Genomic DNA, 27,330 nt, shown 5'->3' on the forward strand with positions numbered 1-27,330 from the left:
ACAGTTTAAAGCCCTGACTGCCAAGGTTGCAGACATGTAAACCTTCTTACCCTGTCTATCCAGCGCTCTGGAATCTCTATCAGAAGGGGTAGGATTTTTAGCAGTAGAGGCCTTAAAACGCTTGGGACCCTGAGAAATGGTTTCAAGATTGGCAGTAGGATTTTTGAAAAGGAATTTGTGGGAGTCAGGAACCCTGTAGTATCTGTCTGGCTTACTAGGAGCCGGAGGCAGAGAATCAGGAGCCATACTAGATTCTGAAAAAAACATCAACAACAATATCTAGAACAGGAGGTACAGCCAAAGGCCTATGCTGAGGAAGAAGAAGAAAATCCCTAAGTCTCTTTTTAGATTCAGAGAAATCCTGACTTTCCAAGTGAAAATGTTCCCTTAGGGTATGTAAAGTTTCTCCAAAAGAGAAATCCTCAGGGGAAGATGCAGAAGGAATGGAATTTTCTGTGTCAGAGTCCTCATAAGTAGGTATAGATACATCCTGTTCAGTAGAAGAATCAGAAGAAATAGAATCCTGATCAGAAGATTCATAATCAATGTCTTGCCTAGGCCTCTTAGCAGGAGGGGGTTGGCTACTCCTGAATCAAGGTAATTAAATCTTCAGCCATTTTGATGATTTGCTTTTCAGGCATAACGGCCTGCACACGTGGCCCAAGCGTTGGTTTTTTAGACACAGAAGTACATTTTGGCCTTAGTTTTGAAGATGGTGTCTGTTTAATATACAAATCATTAGGCCTGAAAACACCCTCAGAAGCCGGTGCCTGCACAGCGGCTTCGGACCCATCTAAGTTACAGACATCTGCGGGTTCAATACTTAAAGCATCTCACGACATACCGGACTCTGAATGGGTCTCAGTAGAGGCCTGCGAATCGAAAGTAGCGGGCATCAGGGGCTGCGAAAGCGCTCACTGAGTACCAGCGAACTAGCAACTGGCTTAGGAGACAGTCGTCATCAGTTTTGGACCTCGACGGCCTGTCTCTGTCTTTTTCTTTGCATTTTTTAGGTATTCCCATAGTCGGATTGCTAACAGACATAATTTCTGGATAGTTAAATCGTGAGTCAAAATATTTAGAAGCAAAAATATACAGACGTTTAATAGTGCATTGATTAAATCTAGCACAAAACCGACAAGAAGGTACATTATGATCAGGGCATAGGCAAGGAATACAGTACAAATGAAAATCCTTATGAGGTATTTGCTTCCCACAACTAATGCAATTATTAACTTTTACTCACATCGGTAAGGAGCAAGAAAAAGTTTCCCCAATGGGGTACTGAGCTTTTAGTTGAAGACTTCGGCTCTGAAACTCAAAAACGAAAATTTCAGGTGTCGGCCGTCCGGCACTTGCTAACTGCTTCTGCTTCGTGCACCGCGCGGCAAGAAAGACTAATGTAATGGCGTCAGCTGCATGTTTTATACCCCTGACGTCATGGAAGAAAGGACAGCAACCGACGCAGGACCCAAGACTTTGTTAATCAGGCCAACAGAGGGAAACCTGCCAGCAGATTACCCAAATGTAATGACTGCAACAGTGAAACACGAACATCTGACAAATGCACTGGCAAAGCATGTCTTAGAAGCAGGAGACAACCATAGTTTTAAATTCTTAGTGCTACAAAAAATCTTAGAAAATTTAAGAGAAGGTGATGTGAGTAATGAAACAGAATGTGTGGAACTCAGGTGGATAATTGATTTTAAAGCATATGCCCCTCCAGGTCTGAACAGTGCTGTCTCTTTAAAACCTGTTCTTAGGAAAAGGAATTTGCCTCATTAACTAAATTGGTATAATTGGCTGTAGTAATGTATAAATGCATCTTGATTAATTATCTTTGTATTAAGGTCTGAGGAAGCAGGCAACTGCAAAAGCATTTACCTATACTGTTTGTTTGTGGACTATTAAAGAATTTAAAGTGTTTTACCCTACTCTCAGCAACTGACAACTTTTTTTGCTGCAGCATATATATATTTTTTTGGTTTGTCTGATACCAGTGGCACTCTACATTTTTTACAATTTGGATTGAGAGGAAGTCAGGTTAAAGGCTAGGACTGTGATAGTGAGGTTCGGAACTTTGAATGTTGGCAGTGTGACTAGTATAGGAAGAGAGCTAGCTGATATGATGGACTGAAGGAAGGTTGGTATATTGTGTGCACAAGAGACCAGATGGAAGGGGAGCAAGGCCAGGTGTATCGGAGGCGGGTTCAAATTGTTTTATCATGGTGTGGATGGGAGGAGAAATGGAGTAGGCATTATCCTGAAGGAACAGTATGCTAAGAGTGTTTTGGAGGTGAAAAGAGTGTCGGATAGAGTGAAGTTTATGAAGCTGGAAATTGATGGTGTAATGATGAATGTTGTTAGTGCATATGCTACACAAGTTGGGTGTGCGATGGATGAGAAAGAAAAATTTTGGAGTGAGTTGGATGAAGTGGTGATGACTGTACACAAGGGTGAGAGACTGGTGATTGGAGCAGATTTTAACGGGCATGTTGGTGAAGGGAACAGAGGGGATGAGGAAGTGATGGGTAGGTATGGTGTTAAGCAAAGGAATGCAGAAGGTCAGATGGTAGTGGATTTTGCAAAATGGATGGATATGGCTGTGATGAATACGTATTTCAACGAGGAGGAGGAGCACAGGGTGACATACAAGAGTGGAGGAAGATGCACACGGGTGGATTATATCTTATGCAGAAGGGCCAGTCTGAAGGAGACTGGAGACTGTAAAGTGGTGGCAGGGGAAAGTGTAGATAGGCAGCATAGGATGGTGGTTTGTAGGATAACATTGGTGATCAAGAAGAGGAGGATGAGTGTGAGGGCAGCACCAAGGATCAAATGGTGGAAATTGAAAAAGGGTAATTGTGAGGTGATGTTCAGGGAAGAGTTAAGACAGGCACTGGGTGGCAGTGAGGAGTTACCGAATAGCTGGGTAACTACAGCAGAGCTAGTGAGAGAGATGGCTAGAAAGGTGCTTGGTGTGACATCTGGAAAGAGGACAAGGAGACCTGGTGGTGGAATGAAGAAGTACAGGAGAGTATACAGAGAAAGAGGTTGGCGAAGAAGAAGTGTGATTGTCACAGAGATGAAGAAAGTAGACAAGAGTATAAGGAGATGAGGTGCATGGCAAAGAGAGAGGTGGCGAAGACTAAGCATAAGGCGTATGAAGAGTTTTATAAAAGGTTGGACACTAAGGAGGAAGAAAAGGACCTGTACCGATTGGCTAGACAGATGGACCGAGCTAGTAAGGATGTGCAGCAGGTAAGGGTGATAAAGGATAATGAGGGAAACGTACTCACAAGCGAGGAGAGTGTGTTGAGCAGATGGTAAGAGCACTTTAAGGCGCTGATGAATGAAGAGAGGGAGAGAAGGTTGAATGATGTACGGATAGTGAATCATGAAGTGCAGTGGATTAGCACGGAGAAAGTAAGGATAAATATGAAAAGGATGAAGAATGGAAAGGCTGTTGGTCCAGATGACATACCTGTGGAAGCATGGAGGTGTTTAGGTGAAATGGCAGTGGAGTTTTTAACTACAGTGTTTAATGAAATCTTGGAAAGTGAGAGGATGCCTGAGGAATGGAGAAAAAGTGTTTCGGTACCGATTTTTAAGGATAAGGGTGATGTGCAGAGCTGTAGTAACTACAGAGGGATTAAATTAATCAGTCACAGCATGAAGTTATGGGAAAGAGTAGTGGAATCTAGGTTAAGAAGGGAGGTGATTATTAGTGATCAGCAGTATGGTTAAATGCCAGGAAAGAGCACTACAGATGCGATGTTTGCTCTGAGAGTGTTGGTGGAGAAGTACAAAGAAGGTTAGAAGGAGTTGCATTGTGTCTTTGTGGACTTAGAGAAAGCATATGACAGGGTGCCTAGACAGGAGTTGTGGTATTGTATGAGGAAGTCAGGAGGGCCAGAGAAGTATCTAAGAGTGGTACAGGATATGTATGAGGGTAGTGCAATAGCGGTGAGGTCTACGGTGATAGTGACAGATGCATTTAAGGTGCAGGTGGGATTACATCAAGGATCAGCTTTGAGCCCTTTCCTATTTGCATTGGTGATGGACAGGTTGACAGACAAGATCAGATAGGAGTCCCTGTGGACTATGATGTTTGCAGATGACACTGTGATCTGTAGCGAGAGTAGGGAACAGGTGGAGGAGACCCTGGAGAGGTGGAGATATGCTCTAGATAGAAGAGGAATGAAGGTCAGCAGGACTAAGACAGAATATATGTGTGTGAGTGAGAGGGAGGATAGAGGAATGGTGAGAATGCAGAGAGTAGAGGTGGTGAAGGTGGATGAGTTTAAATATTTGGGATCAACAGTTCAGAGTAATGGTGAGTGTGGAAGAGAGGTGAAGAAGAGAGTACAGGCAAGATGGAGTGGGTGGAGAAGAGTGTCAAGAGTGATTTGTGACAGATGAGTACCAGTAAGAGTGAAAGGGAAGGTCTACAAGAGGGTAGTGAGACCAGCTATGTTATATGGGTTGGAGATAGTGGCATTGACAAAAAAGCAGGAGTCAGAGCTTGACGTGACAGAGATGAAGATGTTAAGATTTGCACTGGGTGTGATGAGGATGGACAGGATTAGGAATAAGTATATTAGAGGGTCAGCCCAGGTTGGAATTTCTGGAGACAAAGCCAGAGAGGCAAGATTACGTTGGTTTGGACATGTGCTGAGGAAGGATGCAGAGTATATTGGGAAAAAGATGCTAAGGATGAAGCTGCCAGGTAACAGGAAAAGAGGAAGGCCTAAGATAAGGTTTATGGATGTGGTGAGAGAGGACATGTAGGTGGCTGGTGTGACAGAGCAAGATGCAAAGGACAGGAAGAAATGGAAACGGCTGATCTGCTGTGGCGACCCCTAACGGGAGTAGCCAAAAGAAGAAGAAGAAGATTGAGAAGGCCTGGAAGGAGCCGGAAAGGACCAATTCTTAGAAGGTCAATGCCTACTAAATCTTGGAGGCTGAACTTGTAAGAAATCTAACAGTTTGCATAGATTTAGCTTTATCTTCCATCTTTTTAAGAACTTCCTCAGCTTTGTTGCCAAACAGACGGCCCTGATTTAAGGAAGCGTCCAGCAGTTTAGCTTTAACATGATCAGGCAAAGATTGCTCCTTAAGCCAAGCATGCCTTCTGAGTACAGACCCAGTGACAGCAGCCCTGCAAGCGGCCTCTAAAGAATCAAACCCACATTGCAAAGTATGTTTTCCAACCTGTTCAGCAGAATGCATTAAATCCTGTAATTCCTTACTTTCAGCACAGTCAGGAATAACATCATTTTCTGTTTAAGCAATCCAATAATATGATGTTGATACTTTAACATATGAAAGTGACAGTTTAAGGCACTAATGGCCAAGGTTGCAGAAGTGTAAACCTTCTTATCCCATCTATCCAGCGCCCCGGAGTCTCTAACAGAAGGGGTAGGGTTTTTGGCAGTAGAAGTCTTAATGCCCTTGGGTCCCTGTGAAATAGTCTCTGGATCCGCAATAGGATTTTTAAAAAGGAACTTGTGAGAATCAGAAACCCTGTAATACTGGTCAGGTTTTCTGGGAGCAGGAGGCAAAGAATCAGGGGGCAAACTAGGTTTCAAAAAGGCATCATCAACAGTGTCTAGTACAGGAGGTATAGCTAAAGGCCTATGCCGAGGCAAGAGTAAGAAATCTCTAAGCCACTTTTTCGAATCAGAAAAATCCTGGCTTTCCCAGTTGAAATGCTCCCTTAGAGTGTGCAAGGTTTCACCAAAAGTAAAATCCTCTGGAGGGGAAGCGGAGGGAATAGAGGCTTCTGCATCAGAATCATCATAAGTAGATAAGGGTAAATCCAGATCATCAGAAGTGAAAATATACAGACGACGGATAGTGTGTTGATTAAATAAGGCACAAAACCGACAGCAAGGTACGTCGTGGTCAGGGCCTAGGCAAGGAATACAGTATGAATGAAAATCTTTGAGAGGTATTTGCTTTCCATGAAATGCAATTATTAACTTTTACTGACATCAGTAAGGAGCAAGAAAAAGTTTCCCCAACGGGGTACTTAGCTTTAGTTGAAGACTTCGGTTCTGAAACTCAAAAACGAAATTTCAGGAGTCGGCCAACCGGCACTTGCAAACTGCTTCTGCTTCTGGCGCCACACGGCAAGAAAGACTGATATAATGGCATCAGCTGCATGTTTTATACCCCCAACGTCATGGAAGAAGGGACAGCAACCAACACAGGACCCAAGACTTTGTTAATCAGGCCAACTGAGGGCTACTGCAAGCAGATGACCCAAATGTGATGACTGCAACAGTGAAACACGAAGAACATAGGGGGAATAAACAGCAGTAACTAAGAAAATTATTCTTTTGAGCTCAGATATAGGGTCTACAGGTTAAAGGCAGAGAAGCCACCAGCAAGTTGGGGGGGGGCAAAAAAAAAAAAAAGATTAAAGAAATAATTTACCTTGCAAGACACTGTGGCACAGAAATCTTTGTGGTGACTGTCAAATGGTAAACCTGGAAAGATAGAGCAGTATATAATATTGACAATCATCTTCTTCTTCTTTCAGCTTTTTCCGGTTAGGGGTCGCCACAGCAGATCACTGTCCGCTCATGATTGGCAGTGGAGTCTTACAGTGTCGAGTTACCAGCCCGGCGCCCAACCTTCCACAGAAGGCACACACTCACACCTAGGGCCAATTTAGTGTGTCCAACAATAAAGTGTAGAAAAAAAAGCAAGAGACTTGTACAGAATATTTAAAAAAATGGAGAAAAGGACAGGTATTTATAAAGATTAACAATATGTGCATGAAGTTGGAGGTTCACTTGTAACCTATTTCTGCAACCTCTTGGGCTTGCTATTTGCTGAATGGGTAACATGAACTATCATCACCAGTGCATCAATTAGGAAGACCACACTACAACTTTAAACCTTGCAAAACTCTCACAATGGTCAATACTTACAGAGGTTTTGGCCCGTCTTTCCATCCAACACCTTCAGTTCCTTCACTTTCTTCTTTTGTGCTACCTTCTCTTCTCCTTCTTGCTCTTTCTTAACTATAATTGTCAAAATTAAGAAGGTTAACAGTGTGACATCATATGGTATACTTTAACAAAAGCTAAAATAATTTTCAGCAAGTGCTACCAGTTTAACAGGCAGTGTATCTCAGCAGCACATCAACAAAATGGAACTACATGACGGCTTATCCTGAGAAAACCCATATTCACACATTTAACATGGAAAGAACAAATTCCTTCTGTCCAGCAAAGTAAAACAGAAACATCTAACTTGCATAAGAAATGAACACGTCACTAGGCTCTTTATTATACTTAAGCAATAATCCAAGAAAGTGGGTGGGTCAAGACTAGTCTTCAATTCACTGCATTTTTTTTTCATTTTTGGTACTTGTGTATGTCTATACATATATGCACACAGACACACACAAATAAGTTAATGTAGTCAGTCAGCCAGTATGTTTTGGAAGGAAAAAGGAAAGCGTTCACAAAGATAAGTGAAAGTCAGGTATGACTACCCAGTCCACCAGCTGTGAAGCAGATATCTTACACTATATTCACTGAAAGCAATTTATTTTTATTTTATTTTGAATTTGTTAATTGGGGCAGAGCACTGGACCCATTTCAGTTTTAACTGGGGAAAACACAATAGTTGCATGACATTATATACACTGAATAACAAAATGCAATATACATACACACACACAAATGCACTCACCATATCAACAGATCTGTGCTTTTTGTCTGGTTCAACATGTGGGTAGTCGGATCCACCCAGATCTGACCTTGGCACCTACTACCAAAGTTTTGGATCAGACAGCTCTGATTTCTCCACTACCCACAGTTCCCATCTCCTGCTTGAATTACTTCAGATCGAGTTTGCTGACTGATCATGAAAGGTCATTACGTGAAAATAGAAAAAATATACCCACTTATCTAATAGGACAAGGTGAAAAAGAATAAACACTAAAAAGTGTAAGAAGTATGAAGGACCAGCCAGGGTCCAAAGGAGATAGAACTGTTGTGTAAGAACGTACCATAACCTTAGATGTCCTTCTCTTCCATGTCGCAGTATTCATCACAGTAGGGAGGTAGATGCCTGCAGGACCAGAAATCCGGCCAGTATACCAAAGTCTTTGGAGCAGGGGGGTAGGTGCGGCATCTTAGGCCAGAGCCTTAAACCGACATAGGCTATAATTAGTGACGTCTGCACGTACCCCCTTCAGAAAGAACTGCCGCATACAGCAGTACCCCTGAAGGAGGGAAGGAAAATTAAAAGGGAGTCCCCTTCAGATTGACATGAAAACCAGACCACAGGGTACTTGAGAGCCTGTGTCTGCTGCTTGAGATTAAACTGGATGAAGACTATGTCCCCACAGGTAATTAACAGGTGAATAAGATGAGGAGAGTTAGAAAGGAGGAGGTAGGAGGGAGGGATGAATACTGCAACATGGAAGAGAAGGACATCTAAGGTTATGGTAAGTTCTTACACAACAGTTCTATGTCCTTCTATTCTCATGTTGCAATATTCATCACAGTAGGGAGAGCACCAAAGCTTTTAGGTATGAGCCTGGGTGGAAGTATGTGTTCTCTGATCAATGAGACCTTGTAAGATACATCTGACAAACCCAACTCTAGCTCTGGAGGCTAAATCTAGTTTGTAATGCTTGGTAGAATTATTAACTGAAGCCCAAGTAGCAGCTTCTAAGATAGAGGTGTAGCATACCCTCTTTAAAAAGGCAGCTGAGGAGGCAGCTGGTCTGGTGGAATGGGCTTTAACATATCCAGGTAAAACTTAGCCATGACTGGAGTAGCATGTACAAATGGCCTTAGAAATCCAAGAAGAAATGGTCTGTTTAGAGACTGCCTTCCCTAAAGCCCTTGGGTGGAAGGAAACGAACAGCTGGTCACACTTTCTAATAGGTCTGGATTTGTCTAAGTAATACCTACGTTGTCTGTGGACATCTAAGGAATGAAGAGTGCTTTCAGAGGAATTTTGAGGTTGAGGGTACAGCTTGACCTCCAACCTTGATGCCAAAGGAGGGATCAAAAGCAGATAAGCAGAAATGGCAGATAAATGGACCTTAACTAAGGAATACGTTAGTCCTGAATGAAGGAGCTCACACAAGAAAGAAAGGACCATGGGAACAGGAATGATTAAAGGGTCCTGGTTTTTCTTTTGACACCACCTGGACAACCTTTTCGATTTTGACACAATTTCTCCTGCAGAACATTGAGTATGTCCTCTGAGTATAGGTGTCTGAAGGGGATTAGAACCCTATCACCCATAAGGTCACTTTGAGATTGGTCACCTGAGGGCTTACTAGGGATCCCCTGTCCTGTGTGAGTAGGTCTAATCGGTGGGGTAACCTGTGATGGCTGCCCTTGGCTAAAAGGTGGAGAAGGGGAAACCAATGCTCTCTTGGCCAGAAGGGGGTCACCAGCAGGATATTTGGTTTGTCCCTCTCAATTTTTAGAAGGACCCTCTGAATTAGTGTGAAGGGGGGAAGGCACACAGATACATCCCCCCCCCCCATGAAAAAGAGAAGGTGACACCTTCCAAGCTTGAGGATGTGGATCCCTTGTGCAAAACAGAAGCATCTGTCTGTTCTGAGAGAAGGCAAATAGATCTGCTTGTGAAATACCCCACTTGTGAATAAGATCCAGGAACACCTCTCTGTGAAGCATCCATTTGTGAGAGGGTGCTGAAGTTCTGCTGAGAGGGTCTGCCATAACATTCTCTGTTGAAGGTAAGTACACTGCTATCCGGTGAACCCGAAGTGCTGATGCTAAGGTCCAGATCTGTGTGGCTAGACTTCAAAGGGGGTAAGATCTCATCCCTCCCTGTTTATGTATCACTGGACAGTCATATTTGTCTGTGACTACTTTCAGTGTGCCCGGGAATAGGGCTATTTTGAAGGTCTTTAGGGCTAGAAGTCATCCCCTCATTTCTTTGATGTTGATATGGTCTCTGTCTTAGTGCAGACCATTTCCCTTGCACAGTGTTTTGTTTGTGGTGGTGCAATAGCACTGCTCCTAACCCTAAGTCTGAGGCATTTGTAAATATCTGCTGTAAGGGGAGAGGTACCTCTAAGGGGGTTTCCTGGTTGACACTCATGGCTATGATCCACCACTGTAGTTCTTTCTTTAGGCATGGTAGGAGGGGGAAAGAGGTATCCGGAGGGTGAGAGTGTTGACTCCATAGTGACTTGAAACCCACTGGATCTTTCTCATATGAAATCTTGCCAGAGGGAGCATGGGAATCAGGGATGCAATGTGACCTAACATTCTTAGGAATTCACTGGGTGGTAAGGAACGTAGAGAGTTAAGTTTGTTGAAGTAAGGGGTGAGGTCCATTATCCTCTGATCTGGAATAAAGGCCTTCATCCTGTCTGTTCTGATCCTACACTCCAAGAAGATTAGGTCTTGCGTGGGGGTGAGGTGTGATTTTCCCTTGTTTACAGTGAATCCTAGCTGTGCTAGGGTAGTGCTCACCTTTTGTAGGAGGTGGTGCTGGAGGGTTTGATGGTCCTGATGAAGTATTAACAGGACATCTAGGTATAGGTATATTTGAATACCCTGAGTTCTGCAGTGAGAAATCACCGGAGCTAGGCACTTTGTAAGCACTTGAGGTGCTGTGGAGAGCCCAAAAGGGTAATGCAGAAAAATTGAAAATGCTAGTAACCTACTGAAAAGCTTAGGAATTTCCTGTAGTCTGGGTGTATAGGAATGTGTAGGTAGGTGTTCTTCAAATCCAGACCTACCAAAAAGGCCTGGTTTGGGATGAGGGGCAAGAGTAGATGTAAGTTTAGCATTTTGAATGTGGGTACCTTGAGGAAAAGGTTTAGAACCGATAAGTCCAGAATTGGTCTCCAAGACCATCTTTCCTTGGTACCAGAAACACTCAAGTAAAACCCCTTGTTTATTTGCTGAGTAGGTACCATTTCTATGGTACCCTGAGCCTGTAATTGTTGGAGAATGGTGGGAAATAGATGAATCTGGTTTGATGGTAGTTGTGCAATCTCCTGGAAGGGTGGTAGTCTACCAAGTCATAAAACAACCTCTCTGAATGATGGAGAGGAGCCAGTTTTCTGATGTGATCTTCCGCCAGGAGGGTAGGGACGGGTTGAGGCGAAGAGAGAGAGGTGCTTTGGGATGTACAGGTTGTCACAGTGGAGGTGGTCTGGCTTGGTCAGACTGAAAAAAAGGAAGTGGAAGAAGATGTGGAAGGGAACCTAGGAGTGGAGTTTTTCCTACTTTGCCTTCGTCCCTTTGCCTGTGGTGGAGCAGAGTGGGAAGACAGTCTCCTCACAAAGGATGTCCTCTGTGGATAAATCTTGTGAAACCTTGGGATAGATGACACCAGTAACTGCTTCAGATTCTGTAGTTCCTTTCCCTTTTCTTGAAAGGATTTTAGGAGTTCTGCTGAAGCCTGTCCAAAGAGAGCCTTATTCTCAAGAGGTGCATCTAGTAGTTTGGTTTGCACATCCATAGGTAGTGGCTGTAGTCTCACCCAGGAGTATCTCCTCAGCACCCAGGATTACCTCCTTAGAACAGAGCCCGAAGCTGAAGATTTTGAGGAAGCTTCCACAGCATCACAGCTGCAGTTGATGGACTGCCTAGTCACCTGAGATGTTGTGGAAAGGAGGGGGTTAAGTTGTGTCTTAGCTGGTGAATCTGGTACATCAGAAAGGAGAGCTGAGGCTTTGAAGAGAGTATCCAAGACAAACCTAGCCATGTGGGTTTGGTAATTAAGAGCTCTAAAAGCAAGGGTGGAGGAAGTATAGACTTTTATGCAAAGCCTGTCCATGAATTTACTGTCATCAGTAGGGTAAAGAGCAGATGAAAGCAGCTGTCTGGAGGATTTATCTGCAGAGACTGCTATAACTGCTGGAACTGCAGGGGGTTTAAACAGGAATTGGGTATCCTGCGGTACTTTTTAGAACCTATCTGGATGTTCTGAAGCTGAGGATTGGGAATCGGGGGCCTGTGCAGCAGCCAGAAAGGCATCTTGAAAGGCCGGAAGTAAGGGAGGTACAGCAGAAGTAGAGGGTTGTTCCATTTGTAATAAATCAAAGTATCTTTTCTTAGTGTCAGAAACATCTGAGGCCTGCCATTTAAAATGTTCCCTCATGAGGGAGATAGTATCTCCAAAGGTAAATTCTTCTCCTGGAGACTCAAGAGCGATGGGATCATCTTCCTCAGGAGTGATACTGTTCACAGACTGATTCCCCTAAAGATTGCAAGTCAAGGATTCCTCACAGGAGGAATATTCTTCTTCTGATACCTCTAAGGCCTGCAGTGGAGGAGTAGCAGGTTGGGGTAGCTGAGTCTGCAGGGCTTGGAATGCCTTGAAAAGGTTCAGGGAGAAAACGTCCCATCCATAAACAGGTGGTTGTTCTGAGTGTTTTAACTTTTGTTTCCTCTTCAGAGGAGTGGAGAGCTGTGCATGTTTAGACGCCGACATCTGTGAGGATGGGAGGGTAGGAGTAGGATCCTCTGACTCCACGAGCCGTGGTTCTCCTTCACCATCCAGAGCTGATGGCTGATCTACCTCAGTGGACGTACTCATGGTTTCTGCCAACCCAGCTTCCACAGTGGCTCCTGGGATAGGGTGAGAAAGGGGGGGGGGTCCGAAGAGATCCTGGGCTTTCATCTGCCTTAAGATTCTCAATAGATACCGGAGGCGCAGTGTGGGAATCAGGCCTAACTTTTTTGGCCTTCTTCCACGGCGGCTCGTCAGACGTGTCTACCCCACCCGCCATACCTAACGCGAGAAGCCAAAGCCTTTGATTTTCTAAATATAATTTCAGCACGGCCAGATGGCTGCAGAGTCTCTTGGGTACAAAGGATTTACAAATAGAAGAGGACGTATGGTTGTGGGCCTCACCTAAACAAAAAATGCACTGATCGTGCGTGTCCTTATGAGGAATTTGTCTCCCACAAGCACACTTCCTGTTTCTAGTGGACATGTACATCTGAGAAACAAAGCAAAGATAACAAGAAAACACAACAGGGTACTTATCTGTAGTGGTTGTCCAGAGAAAACGAGCAATTGTCTTCCCGAACTGGCGAACAGGAGTCAGATGTTCACTGCGGAAGAAAAATTCTGAAGGGGATACGTGCAGACATCACTATTATAGCCTCCGTCGGTTTACAGCTCTGACTTAAGACGTTGCACGTACCCCTCTGCTCCAAAGACTTTGGTATACTGGCCGGATGTCCAGTGCTGCAGGCAGCAACCTCCCTACTGTGATGAATACTGCAACATGAGAATAGAAGGACATTTGGCTGACCCCAAAAGAAAAATGACAACTTGGTAGGTGTAAGGCAGGAGGGGAGCTTAACCAGACAAAAAAGAAAAAACATGGAGCTATTGTTATGGTAAGTACATAACATTCATATCCTACATCATTTTTTTTGTCTGACTCAACATGCAAGACAAATTCCCAAGCTATCCTTCGGGTACCTGGGTGGTCTCAAGGAAGGATATCAGTCCTGGGACCACTCTTGTTTGGCATCCACTTCTCTGAAGTACAGGCCAACACTAAGGGACTCTGGCTAACAAAGTTCGCAGATGACTGCAAACTGGGAGCCATTAATGAATCCCCAAATGATGTGGACATTCTACAAAAGGGCCTTACAGATGCCTGGTGCCAGAGCCATGGGCTCAAGCTTAATGCCAAGAAATGTATAGTTATCCCCTTTGGAAAAAAAACATGTACCCATGAATTACCACATAGGTGGTAGGACACTAAACATCGAAAGTGTGATGAGAGACTTTGCGACACAGGTGGACAGTGGTCTCACTTTCGATAACCACATGCCACAACAGTCAGGAAATCCTTCTATGTGGCACACCTCATCACTAAGGGCTTTTCATCCAGAAAAAAGGAGGTCATTGTCCCACTGTACTCATCCCTCATTAGACCTATTATAGAGTATAATGCCCCATTTGATATGTACCTCACAAGACATCTGCAACAGCTGGAAAGAGCACAGAAATACCTCACTAAAAGAATCACAGGCCTAAACCAGATGCCATATGCTGACCATCTAAAAAAACTCCAGCTATACTCTGTGGCATATCGTCTACTCAGAGGCGATCTCTGCTTAACATACAAGGCCATGCCAAACCCTGAGCTGTTGGACATGCTCCACTTAAAGAAATCCCAATCCCTCAAAGTCACACTCTCCAGGGATCTAAACCTTGTCATCACAATGAACAAAACATGCTGGAGGGATAGGTTCCTGACCCAGAAACTCCCCATACTCTGGAACAGACTGCCCATACATGTCAAGCAGAGTGCCTTATTGGCCCTCTTCAAAAGGAACCTTGATGATTGGATAGGAGATAGGAAATTCACCCCGGGGATCATGTCAGTTGCCCTGCTAGACAGGGGTCCAGAGAAGTAAATATTGTGGGAAGAAATATCCAGGGAATTGTTATGGCTAGGCTTGCATAGGCCCTAGGGCTGATAGCCTAGTACCAACCTATGATATTTCTTAGAATGACAAAGCCAAAAGATGTAGGCATCCTGGACTGTACATCTAATTTACAGTGGGATATAAAGGTGTGAGTTGATAACCAAGTTGCTGCTGCACAAATGTAACCTAAAAGAACTTGCCTAGCACAGGCTGTAGAGGTTGCCACAGCTGTTGTAGAATGCACTTTAGGCTTTGATTGCAGAGGCATACCTAGTAAGTCACAGACAAATGAAATGCAGTTAGCTAACCATCTCAAAACAGTAACTTTAGAATATGACTGTCCCAATTTTTTCTTGGAGAAGGATATGAACTGTCAGATTTTCTGAAAAATCTTGGTACAATGGAGGTAAAATCTGAGTTGTCTGTGCACATCTAATGTATGTAATATATGTTCGCCTTTATTTGAGAAACTGGGGATGAAAACAGGTAAATCAATTTGTTGGTTCAAGTTTGATTCAGAAGCTAGGTTTGGAAGAAAGGAAGGGTTTGTTCTTAATGACACTCTTTCGCATGAAAGCACCTGAAGTTCTGATACTCATTTCAGAGAGGTGATGGCAACCAAAAATAGTTTTCCATGACAGAAATTTTATATCTATGGATGCTGCAGGTTCAAAGGGATTCGGAGTTAAGGACTGTAATAAAATAGTGATGTTCCATGGAAGGACTGGATAAAGGTACCTTTCATAAAAGCTTTAGAGATTTTAACAGAAGCAATGGATGTGTTATTGAATCTTACATGAAAGTTTGAAATGGATGCCAACTGTACTTTAATGGTCAAAGAAGAGAAATAACTGCCCCGAGTGACTGATTCAGAGGAGATCCACCACTGGATATGGTTCTTGTGGATCTGCATGACTCGAATTTTGTGGTGAAGAGGCTGAAATCTCTGGGACCATTGTACAGCTAACATCCACTGTAGAAATCTCACGTGGCATCTGGCTTACGAAACCATCATTAAGAAGAAGCCATTAAACCTAGAAATTTTAATATCAGTCAAGCATGGGGGGTGTGGATGATTTATTACCTGAGGAGCAACTGATCTGATTGACTGATCCACGTGTTAAGGGGAGTGTTGCTATTTGAAGCACAGTGTCAGTTGCAGCCTATGAAATCTATGGGCTGAGTAGGTTGTAATTTGCTTTTCTTTGTGTTGATAGAGATACCCAAGGTGGACGACAGTTCTAGTAGGAATGACTGGTGTGTTAGTAGACGATCCCTGGAGATTGCAGTTAAAAGTCAATTGCACAGATACATGAGTACTTGGATCCCTTAAAGCCTGAGAAAGGTTGTCACCATTGCTGTTATTTTGGTGAACACCTAGTGGAGGGGGGCTGTGGTGAGACCGAAAGGCAGCACTCTGTATTGGAAGTGACCGTCTCCTAGCTGGAAAAGTAAAATTCTCCCAGATTGCTTCTGGATCAGGCATCCTGGAGATCTACAGAGCACATCCAATCGTCCTTGCTGAATAGAGGCAAACTGCACTACCTTAAGACCACCCGGAATTTTGCCCATTTTACAAACTGGTTTAATTTGCTGAAATGCAACACTGATTTCATGTCACCTGTCTTTTTTTGAAACTAAAATGAACTTGACTCCAGATTCTAACTGGTCCCGGCGGACTGGCTGGATGACACTTTTCACCAGCAACTTCTGAACCTCTGCTGCTGCAGACGCCATCTGATTGGGTGGAATGATGGCAATCTTTCAATTTATACTTGGGGTCTCTGTATAACTTCTGGAAATGATCCTTAGCAGCCATGAATCTTGAGTTATGTTTTGCCAGGCCAGATGGTGTACAGACAGTTGTCCCCAAATTGCCTCCAGAGTGCAGCAGCCAGTCATACATTCAGGGATGCTAGAAAGGTTTTTCTGTGAATGGACCACGGAAACCTTGATTTTGCATAACGCCTCTGCTCCTGGTGTGATGCCCCATGGAACTGCGTCCAACTCTACATCTGGGTGGCCTGCCCCCAGAACAGCCCTCATAAAAGCCTTGAGATTTTCTGAACCACATTTTTCTTCCCCCTCTTTGATTCATGGAAAAGGATCTCTGAGGGATTGCAAAATGTATTCCGATGCTAAACAAGTTCTTACTGAACTGTTCAAATTCTGGTAAGTACGTCCTTGACCTTCGGTCGAAACAAAGTGGAACCATCATATGGGGCATTGATGAAAGAAGTCTTGAAGCTTTCCACAAAGCTGCACCCAGGCAAGACAATGCATTGTAATGCCAGTACCAGCTGCATGAGCCACACCATCTGCTGCATTAGAAAGCAGTCCGATGGATATATTCATAGTGGACTGTAGGGTACACAACTCGGACTCCACACTTTTTTGGATATCTGCTATTAAGTTAGACACCACAAAATTTGAAAATTCTTTATTCAAATCTCTCTGGAAATGTGTCACATGAACCATACAATTCTGCACCTGGACAGAGAAAGTGGCTGAAGCATATGTCCTTTTCCATGATCTGTCTAAAACCCTAGACACCCTGTTAGGGGCATGAATAGAGAAACTCAGATAGTTCCTTTTTCATGGCTGCTGCTACCACCATGGAATTCACAACTTCCTGTCTTTGGGGGTAGCTAAAACTTTTATGTTTTTTTTTTTGGATGGGCTCTGCCACATCAGGCTCCCTCCAAGCTTTTTGAGAAATGAGGTCAACTAATGGGTCAGGAGAAGGGACTGCCCTGGACACTGAAGTGCCAGACCCAAAGGCTCTGAGAAACACTGGCTCCTCAGAAGAAGGGGCTTTGATGTACCTTCCCCCATGCTGTTTCATTAAATTGAGGATGTCTCCGGAGGAGGTGTCTTTGGGGGGAGGGGATGGGACATAACACACTTGGGGAACTTTCTCCCTCATCTAAGTTGGTGTCTTCGGTGACAGATTCAGGGGAACAGTTGATATGCTCCATTTTACTTCTTTTTCAGGGAATGTGATTTGGGAGACCCAAGGGAGACATATTGGAAATGGCTGAGGAGCTTCAGGGTTGAGTAGTCTCAATGCCTAATGGATCCATCTACCTTGTCTAGCTGAATGAGGAGGAGGAGGGTGGTACAGTCTTCAGAGGGAGCTGGATGAAGCTGAGCTCTGTGAGTGTACCACACATCTTGGTCCAGCCAAGACCCTCTCCACAGTCTCGAAAGCTGTCTCAGATACTGGAGTTGAAGAACAGCCAGCCAAACTGGAAAGCTGAAGCCCTCTCAAATCCAACAGCTGAAGGGCCTTAGGAGGACCTCGGAACTGAATTGTCGAGTGCCGAGGCCCTGTGCAGCAGTAACTGCTCTGAAAGTCTCAATATAAACATCCTAGCTCTGGGACGCTGCTGGACTCAAAAGCATCGGAGTAGTTCAAATGAGGGAAGATGGTGAATCCAAAGTTTTGAGAGCTGCTGACTTCAACATCGGTACAGTGGAAAGGACAGACCCACTGTACACTGCCTCCAGAAATGGAGAAAGAGCAGGAAGTGAAGAATACTGAACAGTTAGAGTAGAAGGGGTTGGTCCCAGAGCCAGGACGACTCCCATCTGAATAGGAGTCCTCAGAAACCTCAGAAAATTCCACAACACAGGACCTCAAATGTCAAACACTTTATTTTTGATCTATAAAGACACAGAAACCTCCTCATCATTCTGTCAACTTCAAATTTCAGGAGATTTCTAGAACAGTCTGATCTTGGTGAAGAAGCTACTGAAGCAAACTTTGAAGGTATTTTCTCCAAAATAGGTAAATGAAGCACAGGACTGATTGGTGCTGGAGTAAAGGTTGGCTTCGGAGATGGAGACTGGATCTAAGAAACAATTAGGTTTGACTGTCTAGGAACCTTTGGTGCCAGACATGGAATAACTGTGGGGTTGGAAGACCCCTTCTTAGACTTCTCCGGATGATCCTCAGACATTCTTGATTTTTCTCTCTCTGTGTCTTTATCTTTAAATCTGTCCTTCTCCTTATCTTTCTTCTTGTTGGTTGGAGAAGTGGACACCTTAGGGTCTGCAGACATTATGGAATCTGTCTGGGAAGGAAGAAGTCCTTTTAATATCAATTTAATATGCCCTTAAAGAGCTCTGGAGCCGTGAAGGCAGCACAGATAGAACAAGAATCTTGTAGGTGAGAGGAACCCACGCAGTATGCACAGTGTGTGTGGGGGTCTTTGGAGAGATATTTTTTGCCTGCAGGAAGAGAACATTTTGAAATCTGAGGACATCAGAACAAATTACATGGACTACAAAAATACTAATACCGTATGAAAAAGGCACGTAATCCAAGTATACTACATAAGCAAAAACACGCGACCGCACTCTTACATAAAAGAAAAATTGTAAAAATACCTAAGGAAATACCCTATCCCTAACACTATGATAAATGTTACTAAAATCTAAACTTATTAAACATTAATTTTAAAGGGAGGAGGAAAAAAGACATTCACTTATTATGAACTACAAACAAGCTCTTGGTACACACATCTGGCTTTCACAGGTGGCAAACATGATCTAAGGTAATTCAGGCAGGAGAGGAGAATTGTGGGTAGGGGAGGAATCACAGCTCTTGGATCCAAAGCTTTGGTAGTAGGCACCGAGGTGGGATACTGATGGAACAGACCACATGTTGGATCACACAAAAAAAGACATCAGATACATATATTACATACAAAGTGAGTATCATACCAGAGTGAAAAAAAACACAATACATACATGCATTATATATACAGTGAGAGTGAAAAACAGAGGTGACTTGCTGAAAGAATCACAATTACAGCAAAGTATGTAATCTGTCCACAGTACTCAAACTTTGAGGGTAAAATACTCATTCCAATTGCAAACCTTGCAGAAAGGATCAAGAAGAGCCCCTTATCATGTGAAAGGAATGCACAGGAATATAGTGCCATCACTATATCGGCTGCAGTTGCACATGACAAGGTGCCTTTAAAACCCCCTGTTGAAAGGGAGGAAATTAAGGAGATAATTTTATTGGCTGAAGCAATATAGGGACTCTCTAAAAATGAAGATGTTGTGGCTTCTATTAAGATCTGATGAAGGCAAACACCGAAAGTTGCGATTAAAGTTTTTAATTATTTTTACTGTGGGACCTCCTCGCTGTGGGGTCAGCTCAGCTTGTGTTTTTGCTCGAGTCAAAAGATCCTGAAGCAGCCCTGGGAAAAAGGCCAACTGCTCTTGAGGGGCAGAAGAATACCCATGAAAGGAGGAAGAAATTTCCAGACCATGAAATACCCAAGGCAGATGATGGGCAGAACCCAGGAATCCTGAATAATCTGTAACCAGACAAGAAGGAATAGGGAATGACAAAGCGAATGAGGAATGTGGCTGAGAAGAACAGCATAGTCAAACAGCACCTGGTTTGGCAGGAAAAGGAGACTTCTGTGTCACACTTCCTACCCTTCTTGCCCTTGGGGGGAGGGCGAGACTGCATGTGAACAAAGGCCATCTTATTGGGGGTCATTTCTCTGACATTTAGGTACAGGGGGGAAACAAAAACATGTTTCAATTCCTGCAAAGCCTTGGCCTCATCCCATCCTGAAGAGACATGTCCGGAGAAGCATCCAACAACTTAGCCTTAATATCACCAGGCAAAAGCTGAAGCTGAAGCCAGGAATATCTCATCATCACAAAAAACAAAGGTAGCAGTTCTAGAAGAAGTATTTGCTGCATCATAACTACATTTAATAGAATGGCAAGCCACCTGGGAAGAAATCCCTAACAAGGAAAGGGCAGAAGGCTTCCCTTCAGAGTCAGATCATCAAAAATTTCCTGACAGACCTGAGAAAGCACAACAAAAACATATCAGGACATATGGGTCTGATTCTCAGAAAGAAGCAAATGAGATGGCTTGTCAGATGCCACAGACACCAATGAGGTGTCAGCAGACAGACACCTACAGAAAAATTTGCAGTCCTCAGGCACCCTGTAAAACCTATCAGGTTTCTTGGGGGCAAGGGGCTGGGAATATGGAGCTTTAGACACAGTAGAAAAGGCATCCAACAATGTAGCCAAAACAGGAGGAAAAGGAAGAGGAATAAGAGAGTCCGTTTGCAGGAGCTCATACTACTACTATGGAGCCTCAGAAACCTGGTCACAATCCCATGTAAACAACTCCATCATTCTGGAGATTGTGTACTGAAAAGAAGTGTCTGGACTTGTGGACTCCTCATCCTCAGAGCCATAGTCTAAAGGAGAGGGAGTCTGAAATGAATAAGCACGGGATTCCTCATCTGAATCCACCTCCTCTTTGGAGGAATCCTGTTCTCTGGGTCTTTAACAGGAGTAGAGGACCAAGGGGGACCAGGAACAGAAACTCCATGAGGAGGTTTCAAAGCCATAAGGGCATTAAACAACCCGAGTGAAATTCTGTCATTCACTCTGAGGGTCCTTAGCAGCCGGAGAAACATGTTTTGCTTTTTGTTTCTTTTTCAAAGGGATGTCCGACTTGTAAAATTCAGAATGCTCAGATCTCGGATGGCATTCAATAACTGTAGTCGGAACTTCCTTTTCAACCAAAATCTGAGTAACATCCTTAGGCCATTTGGAAATAATCAGCCATGGTTACCAATGAATATCCAAAGCAGACGTCTGCAAAGCCTCCAGAGATATGCAGAATGTTGGATCCATGCCAGCCCCCAAAATGGTCGTGCAGAGTAATCTAACGGTGGACCTGGGTGATCCTCTGGGCTTTCACTAGCCTCAGAAAAGACATCAGGCAGACGCAGCACAGCAGAAGAATCAGATCTAGAATTCTTGGCCTTTTTCTTTACAGACAGCTGACCCTCACAGCGGGAAGCTCCTTTCATAGTGACTTTCGCTAAAAGCTTAAGATGTTGGTTTTCCAAATAGAAGGCCAAAGAGAAAAGCAGACTATGGAGAGTCTTTGGAACAAAATCCTGACAAATGGAACAGGATGTATGGTCGTGGAAAATAAATCAAAATAAGCAGTGCTTGTCACTATCTTTCTGAGGAAACTGTCTGCTGCATTGGCATTTACCCTTTCTGGATGACACAAATCCCACAAGCAACACACAAAAAGAAGAAAGTTAAGAGCAAAAACCCCAATGGTGCGCTCATCTGAAAAGGCTTGATAAACCAGCAATGAAGTGGACGTTCAGACCGACAGTCAAAAGATGGCATTCAGACTGGCAGCAAAGAAGTTCAGAGGATGGTATATCTGGAAGTCACATTTATGCCCTACGCTACATGCATGAAGCATACGTGTGAAGTACGGCATACTTTAAAGCAACCTAAAGGCTTTGGTATACTGTCCAGACATCAGGCTGCCCTTGGCAGGGAATCCTTATTGCAATGAATACTGAAACAGTGACATGGAAGGGCATCAAATGGGATGAATGGATGTTAGTAGTGGAGCTATCAGGTATTGCCCTGCAAGGGAAAGGGGGGTAAAATTAAACAGTTTAAAGGTTACCATTACATTCTCATGCCATGTCCTTCTTCTCTAAATCGTAGACCCCTACATTAAAATCTGGATAACAATTTTAAATTCTGAGATCAGTAAGCCGAAGTCCGTAAATAACAAGACTGTGTGCAAACAATGGGGACACACACAAGTCCAAGATTGTTGTGTCATTTTCTCCAATGTATTGTGATCTCAGAGTTATGTACAAATATCAGAAATCTGGGTGGTGCAATCATCCCCCAGACTGAAGGACTGCAGGAGTCTTGCTCAGGTTGTGATAGTTTCTTTGCCAAGAGAACCTCATGCAGGCTGATTTCATCAGACGAAAGGATAAAAGTAATATACTATACAGACATAAGTATACTGGAAAAGACATACTCAAACATCAGTGTAGGGTATGTTAATAACAAGTGTTCTGAAAACTCATGCAATACAATGAGACCTGAAACTGGAGGTAGACTGTTCTGTGAATGTAATAATCATGTCACTGTAAAGTGTTTATTAAAGTTAAAATGTGTAGAACTGGCCTATCACGGTACACAAATAGGTTCATAGGTTCATACTAGGCTATCTGCCCTGAGGCAATTATAAGCCTAGCCCGATTCTGTATGGCTTACGCCACCCCTTGATTTGAGTATACTGTGCCCTTTTTAAGGTTTAGTTTACTGTGCCTCTGTCTAATAGTGACACGGGAGTAATCCCTGGGACAAACCTACTATCCCCCATCCACCTATCGAGATTCTTCTTGAAGAGATTCAGTGAGGTGCTCTGCCTCACATGAACTGGAATTCTATTCCAGAGCGAAGGAAGCCTCTAGGTTATGAACCTGTCCCTCCAGCAAGTTCTATTTATTTCTGTGCTGAGGTTCAAGTCCCTCGAGCGTGTGGCTCTAAGGGATTTAGATTTACTGAGGTGGAGCATGTCCATTAATTCTGGATTTGACATAGCTTTGTATGTCAGGCATAGATCGCCTCGAAGTAGGCGATATGCAACTGAGTAGAGCTGGAGTTTTTTAACCGAGCAGCATATGGCATCTGTTTGAGACCCTTGATCCTCTTGGTGAGATAATTTTGGGGTCTTTCTAATTGCTGCAGGTGTCGGGTAAGGTACATCCCAAAAGGGGCATTGTATTCTATGATGGGCCTGATGAGGGATGAATAAAGGGGCACGATTACCTCTCTTGATCTAGATGTGAAACCCTTCGTGATGAAATGGGCTATGTAGAAGGTCTTTCTAAACACTTTGGCAATGTGGTTTTCAAAGGAGAGATTGCTATCAACTTGGGTCTCCAGGTCCCTAATAACTTTCTCTGTACTTAATGGGTTTCCGCCTATGTGGTAATTTGTGGGCACATTGTTTTTGCCAAAGGGTATGACTATACGTTTTTTGGCATTTAGCTTTAAACCATGGTGCTGGCACCAGTTATCTGTCTCTGTGAGACCTTTTTGAAGGATGTTTATGTCAGCTGGAGAGTTGATTATGGCGCCCAGTTTGCAGTCGTCTGTGAACTTGGTGAGCCACAGTCCTCCCACGTTTGCCTGTACCTTGGAAAAGTATATACCGAACAAGAGTGGTCCCAGGACAGAACCCTGTGGGATGCCACTTGTGACTGGTTTCGAGTCTGACATGGCTCCAGCAACTCTCACTCTGTGGGTTCTGTCTTTGAGCCAGTTTGCGACCCATCTTGTGACATAGGGGTTTATATTTAAGCTGGATAGCTTATCTATGATGCCCGAGTGGGGTATCGTGTCAAATGCCTTTGCAAGGTCCAGACAGGCTGTGTGGACTACCTTCCCTTCATCTATGGCTTTGGTGACTGTTTCGAAGAAGTCAACCAGGTTCAAAAGGCAGGATCTGCCCTTGACAAAGCCGAACTGGGTAGGATCTAGTGTCTGTAGGCTCCCAATGTCTTTGTTTATGAGCTCCATGATGATCCTCTCCATAGCCTTGCAGACTAAGCTAGTCAGGCTTATGGGGCGATAGTTTCCAGGGTCCGTAGAGGCTCCACCTTTGTGGAGTGGGACCACTGTTGCTGTACGCCATTCTGTGGGCACATATCCTGTAGTGAGGCTGAGATTGTATAGCTGTTTTATTTGAGGGATTAGTTCCTCTTGGAGTTCATGTAGGACGCAACCTGGGACGCCATCTGGCCCCATGGAAGCAGTGTTTTTTGCTTTGGAGAGTAAGTTTGCTTGCGTCAGAAGTAATCATTCAATGAAGGTGTTAAAAAAAAATCAGTATAATAAAAATAGCAAGACACTATTAGTAACAGCATTGCATACTTTTGCTTGTGGTAGAAAAGTGTATATGCAAACACTTCCAAGCAAATATCCTAAATCATCTAGATTGTGTTGCATATTTGCAGCCATGCATACATGTCCTCCAATTACTTCTTTATGAGTTGCATATTTAATCTATATTCCCAAACTTTTATCTTTTCTCATTGACTCATATAGTTACCATGCAATATTTTACATGCCCTAATTATCCCTTTTTAACAGCAGCTTCTGCTCTAGAGTCAATTAAAATCTCAACTAGCGCAGGGCTTTCATTTAAGATTCCCCTATCCCTTTCTCGATACTGTTATCAATCCCTGATAGAGAAGCAATCAATACCCTGCAATCCAAATGCCTTCTTGGCCTCTTCCCATTCTACTACCTTTCCCTCTAATTATTTGTCCTCAAAATCTTGGTTACTTTGCCAGTTTCCACCAGTAAATTTCAGCCCCATCTTGAATATTCTCTGTACTCCTAATTGCAGTCATCCCTATAGTCAGAATCTCCTTTCTTCATTGCTGTGTTGGCTTAGTTCTTTGTACACCTTCAGTTACTTTACTAATATAATATTCTGTATCGCTGTTATTCTCCTTAAGGATCTGTGTCCAAAATCCCATTATTTCCCGATTTCTTGAATTACCACCCCACCCAGCTTCTTCATCCCTTTCCGGTTTGAACTGTAGCTTTACTGCGATGGTGGTGCTGCGGTAGCATTGTCATCTCACAGTAAGACGTTGTCCTGTTCGATTCTCAGCTAGAGCGTCAACTGTGTGGAGACATGCGTGAACGGGCATACCTTCGTTGAAGGTTGTGCGTCAGGGCCAGCAACTCGGCACGTAAAAATCTACTGTCAATCATTAGTGGACCAGAGTTCCGCTGTGGCGACCCCTAACCGGGAAAAGCCAAAAGACACCAAATGTATAACAACCCTAACTATGTAGCTCTAAAATATCCCTTCAAATCAGGAAATCCTAAACCTCCTAATTCTATTGAGAGGATCAACTCATCCCATTTGACTCTTGCACTCTTCCCCTCTAAGATAAAAGCCCTCAACTCTTTCTTAACTACTACCCACAACTTCTCATCTGTTTGATAAAAATATGCCTGGCCTGTGTACAAAAACTTATATCTTGCTATCCATATCTATAAGCAAGAGCTTCCAGTTTCTCAGTTGTTGTATTATCTTTTTAGTTTCTCCCACCATATCCTTAGCTGCCATAACAGAATCCTCTTTAATCCACATTCCTAAATACTTATTTTATCATAACCGCATAAAAATGAGTATTGTTGAACCCATTTATGTGTGACTACATAATTTATATCTATAACCTTTGTTAATCTTCATTAACTTTATACTCTGAAAAAAACTGGAACTGTCTCAAAATTTTCCACACCACTGAGATGTCCTTTTCTGGTTCCATCAGGTACAAAATATCATCAGCTGCAAATAAAGCAAACTTTTTCTGTACACCATACCAATTCCTTCTTTGAATTTCTGAATCCTTTATTTTTCTTTGCCAATGGTTCTAAATATAATGCAAACAACAAAGAAGAAAGGGGACACCCCTGCCTGGCTCCTCTGTTCAGACACAACTTTATCAGACAGGAACCCTCCCACTTTGATTTTTCCCTCTGACTCCTCACAATAACGTTAATTAGAAGGATATATCAGGAAATGCAAATGCTTCCATTGCCCTGCTCATACAATCCCAGCTTACTCTACTGAATGCTTTCTCTGCATCAAGACCTGGCAGTAACTGTGGTATTTTCTTACACTCTGCTTCTCTCTGAATCATCATTGTACCAACCCTGATTAAGTTATAAACTAAAAGCATATTCTGCAATTATCATAACTTGTAACTATATCACCAAGCTCTGCTTCCAGTCTGATGTCTCTTACTTTTAATTGTCTGTTCATGACAATTGTGAGTTCCTACTAGGGAACACTACTAACCCATTGTATATAATCACTTTGTTTTTATAATTGTTTGCTAACTTCTGTGTAATCTAAGTTTGTCTATGTGGAGCTTTTCTCCCCGGGTCTCCACTGAAAATGGACATGTATCCAGTCAGACTATCCCGGTAAACAAATGTAAAATAAAATAAATAAATTGTTTTATTAATGTTGCCTTCCCTCTACAAAATCACACTGGTCCACGTCTATCAATTTTGGCATCAAGTGTGACATTCTTTTGCCATTACAAACACTTTTATAATCATGGTTTAAAAAAGAAACAGGCCTATATGAAGCTGGATCAGATGGGCCACCTTTAGGTACTGTACTAGTACTGGACACACATACGTCATAGCAGTGTGCGAGACACAGAAATCATAGTAGCAGAGTGGGGACACAATAGAAATCATAGTGCAGTAGGAGACACAGCAGAAGTCATAATTGTGCAAGAGACACAGAAGAAGCTCAAGTAGTGTGGGCTATGTTGTACAGAAGTCAGAATTATTCAGAAGGGAACAGAGTCAGGCCAATGAGAACATCCTGAAGTATTACATATGCACAGCCATGATCCGAAGCAGAATTCTTTTAGGGACTGCTTGAAAGAGAGCGAGTAGTGGGTACCAGTCTAATATCTATGGGGATAAAGTTCCAATCTTATGCCACAAAGTTGGAATACAGACCTTGACCATTGGATTTATTTGACTTATAGACTATTAAAAGAGGGGCTTAGCAGAAGAGGGGATGGTTTGAAAGGTAATGACTTGAGTATGAAAGCCAACAGCTGGACAGGAAGAGGGTTTACATATGCTACGAAGCACGGAGAAGTTGCTTATAAAGTAGATGATGAGGCAGTTCAAGCCACTTTAATAATTTTAGAGCAATGTAGTGCAAGTTAATTGAAAACCTGTGTGTACACTGGTACAGATAAGAGAATCAAAGAGCAAAGGGAGGAGGAGGTAGGCATTGGTGAGAATAGCTCTACAGTGCTTGTTAAGAAATGTATTAGATATTTAGAATATCCAGAGTTTGTCATGCATTTTTTTCCAGCTTTAGATATGACGGTCATATTTTAAATGCCCACCTATTATGACCCCTACTAGCACAGTGAGAGAAAAAACAACAATAGTGTAGTTTAGTGAGAATATTTGAAGCTGCCTTTGAGGGATGCAAGTGGTTTTGGGAGAAACAGGAGTAATT

At 43.2% G+C, this 27,330-nt stretch overlaps 1 protein-coding gene across 1 annotated transcript in view; it reads right to left on the reverse strand.

Moving 5' to 3' along the window:
* Positions 1–27,330, reverse strand: part of DIAPH1 (diaphanous related formin 1) — a 2,838,381-nt gene that overhangs the window by 535,797 nt on the left and 2,275,254 nt on the right. Inside the window, exon 18 of the mRNA XM_044069079.1 lies at positions 6,942–7,034. Within this exon, the coding sequence (XP_043925014.1) occupies positions 6,942–7,034 (93 nt within the window). The remainder of the gene's footprint in view (positions 1–6,941; positions 7,035–27,330) is intronic.

The sequence above is a fragment of the Protopterus annectens genome, chromosome 4.part0, assembly GCF_019279795.1.
Source record: "Protopterus annectens isolate FY-2018-M chromosome 4.part0, PAN1.0, whole genome shotgun sequence".
Taxonomy (NCBI): domain Eukaryota; kingdom Metazoa; phylum Chordata; order Ceratodontiformes; family Protopteridae; genus Protopterus; species Protopterus annectens.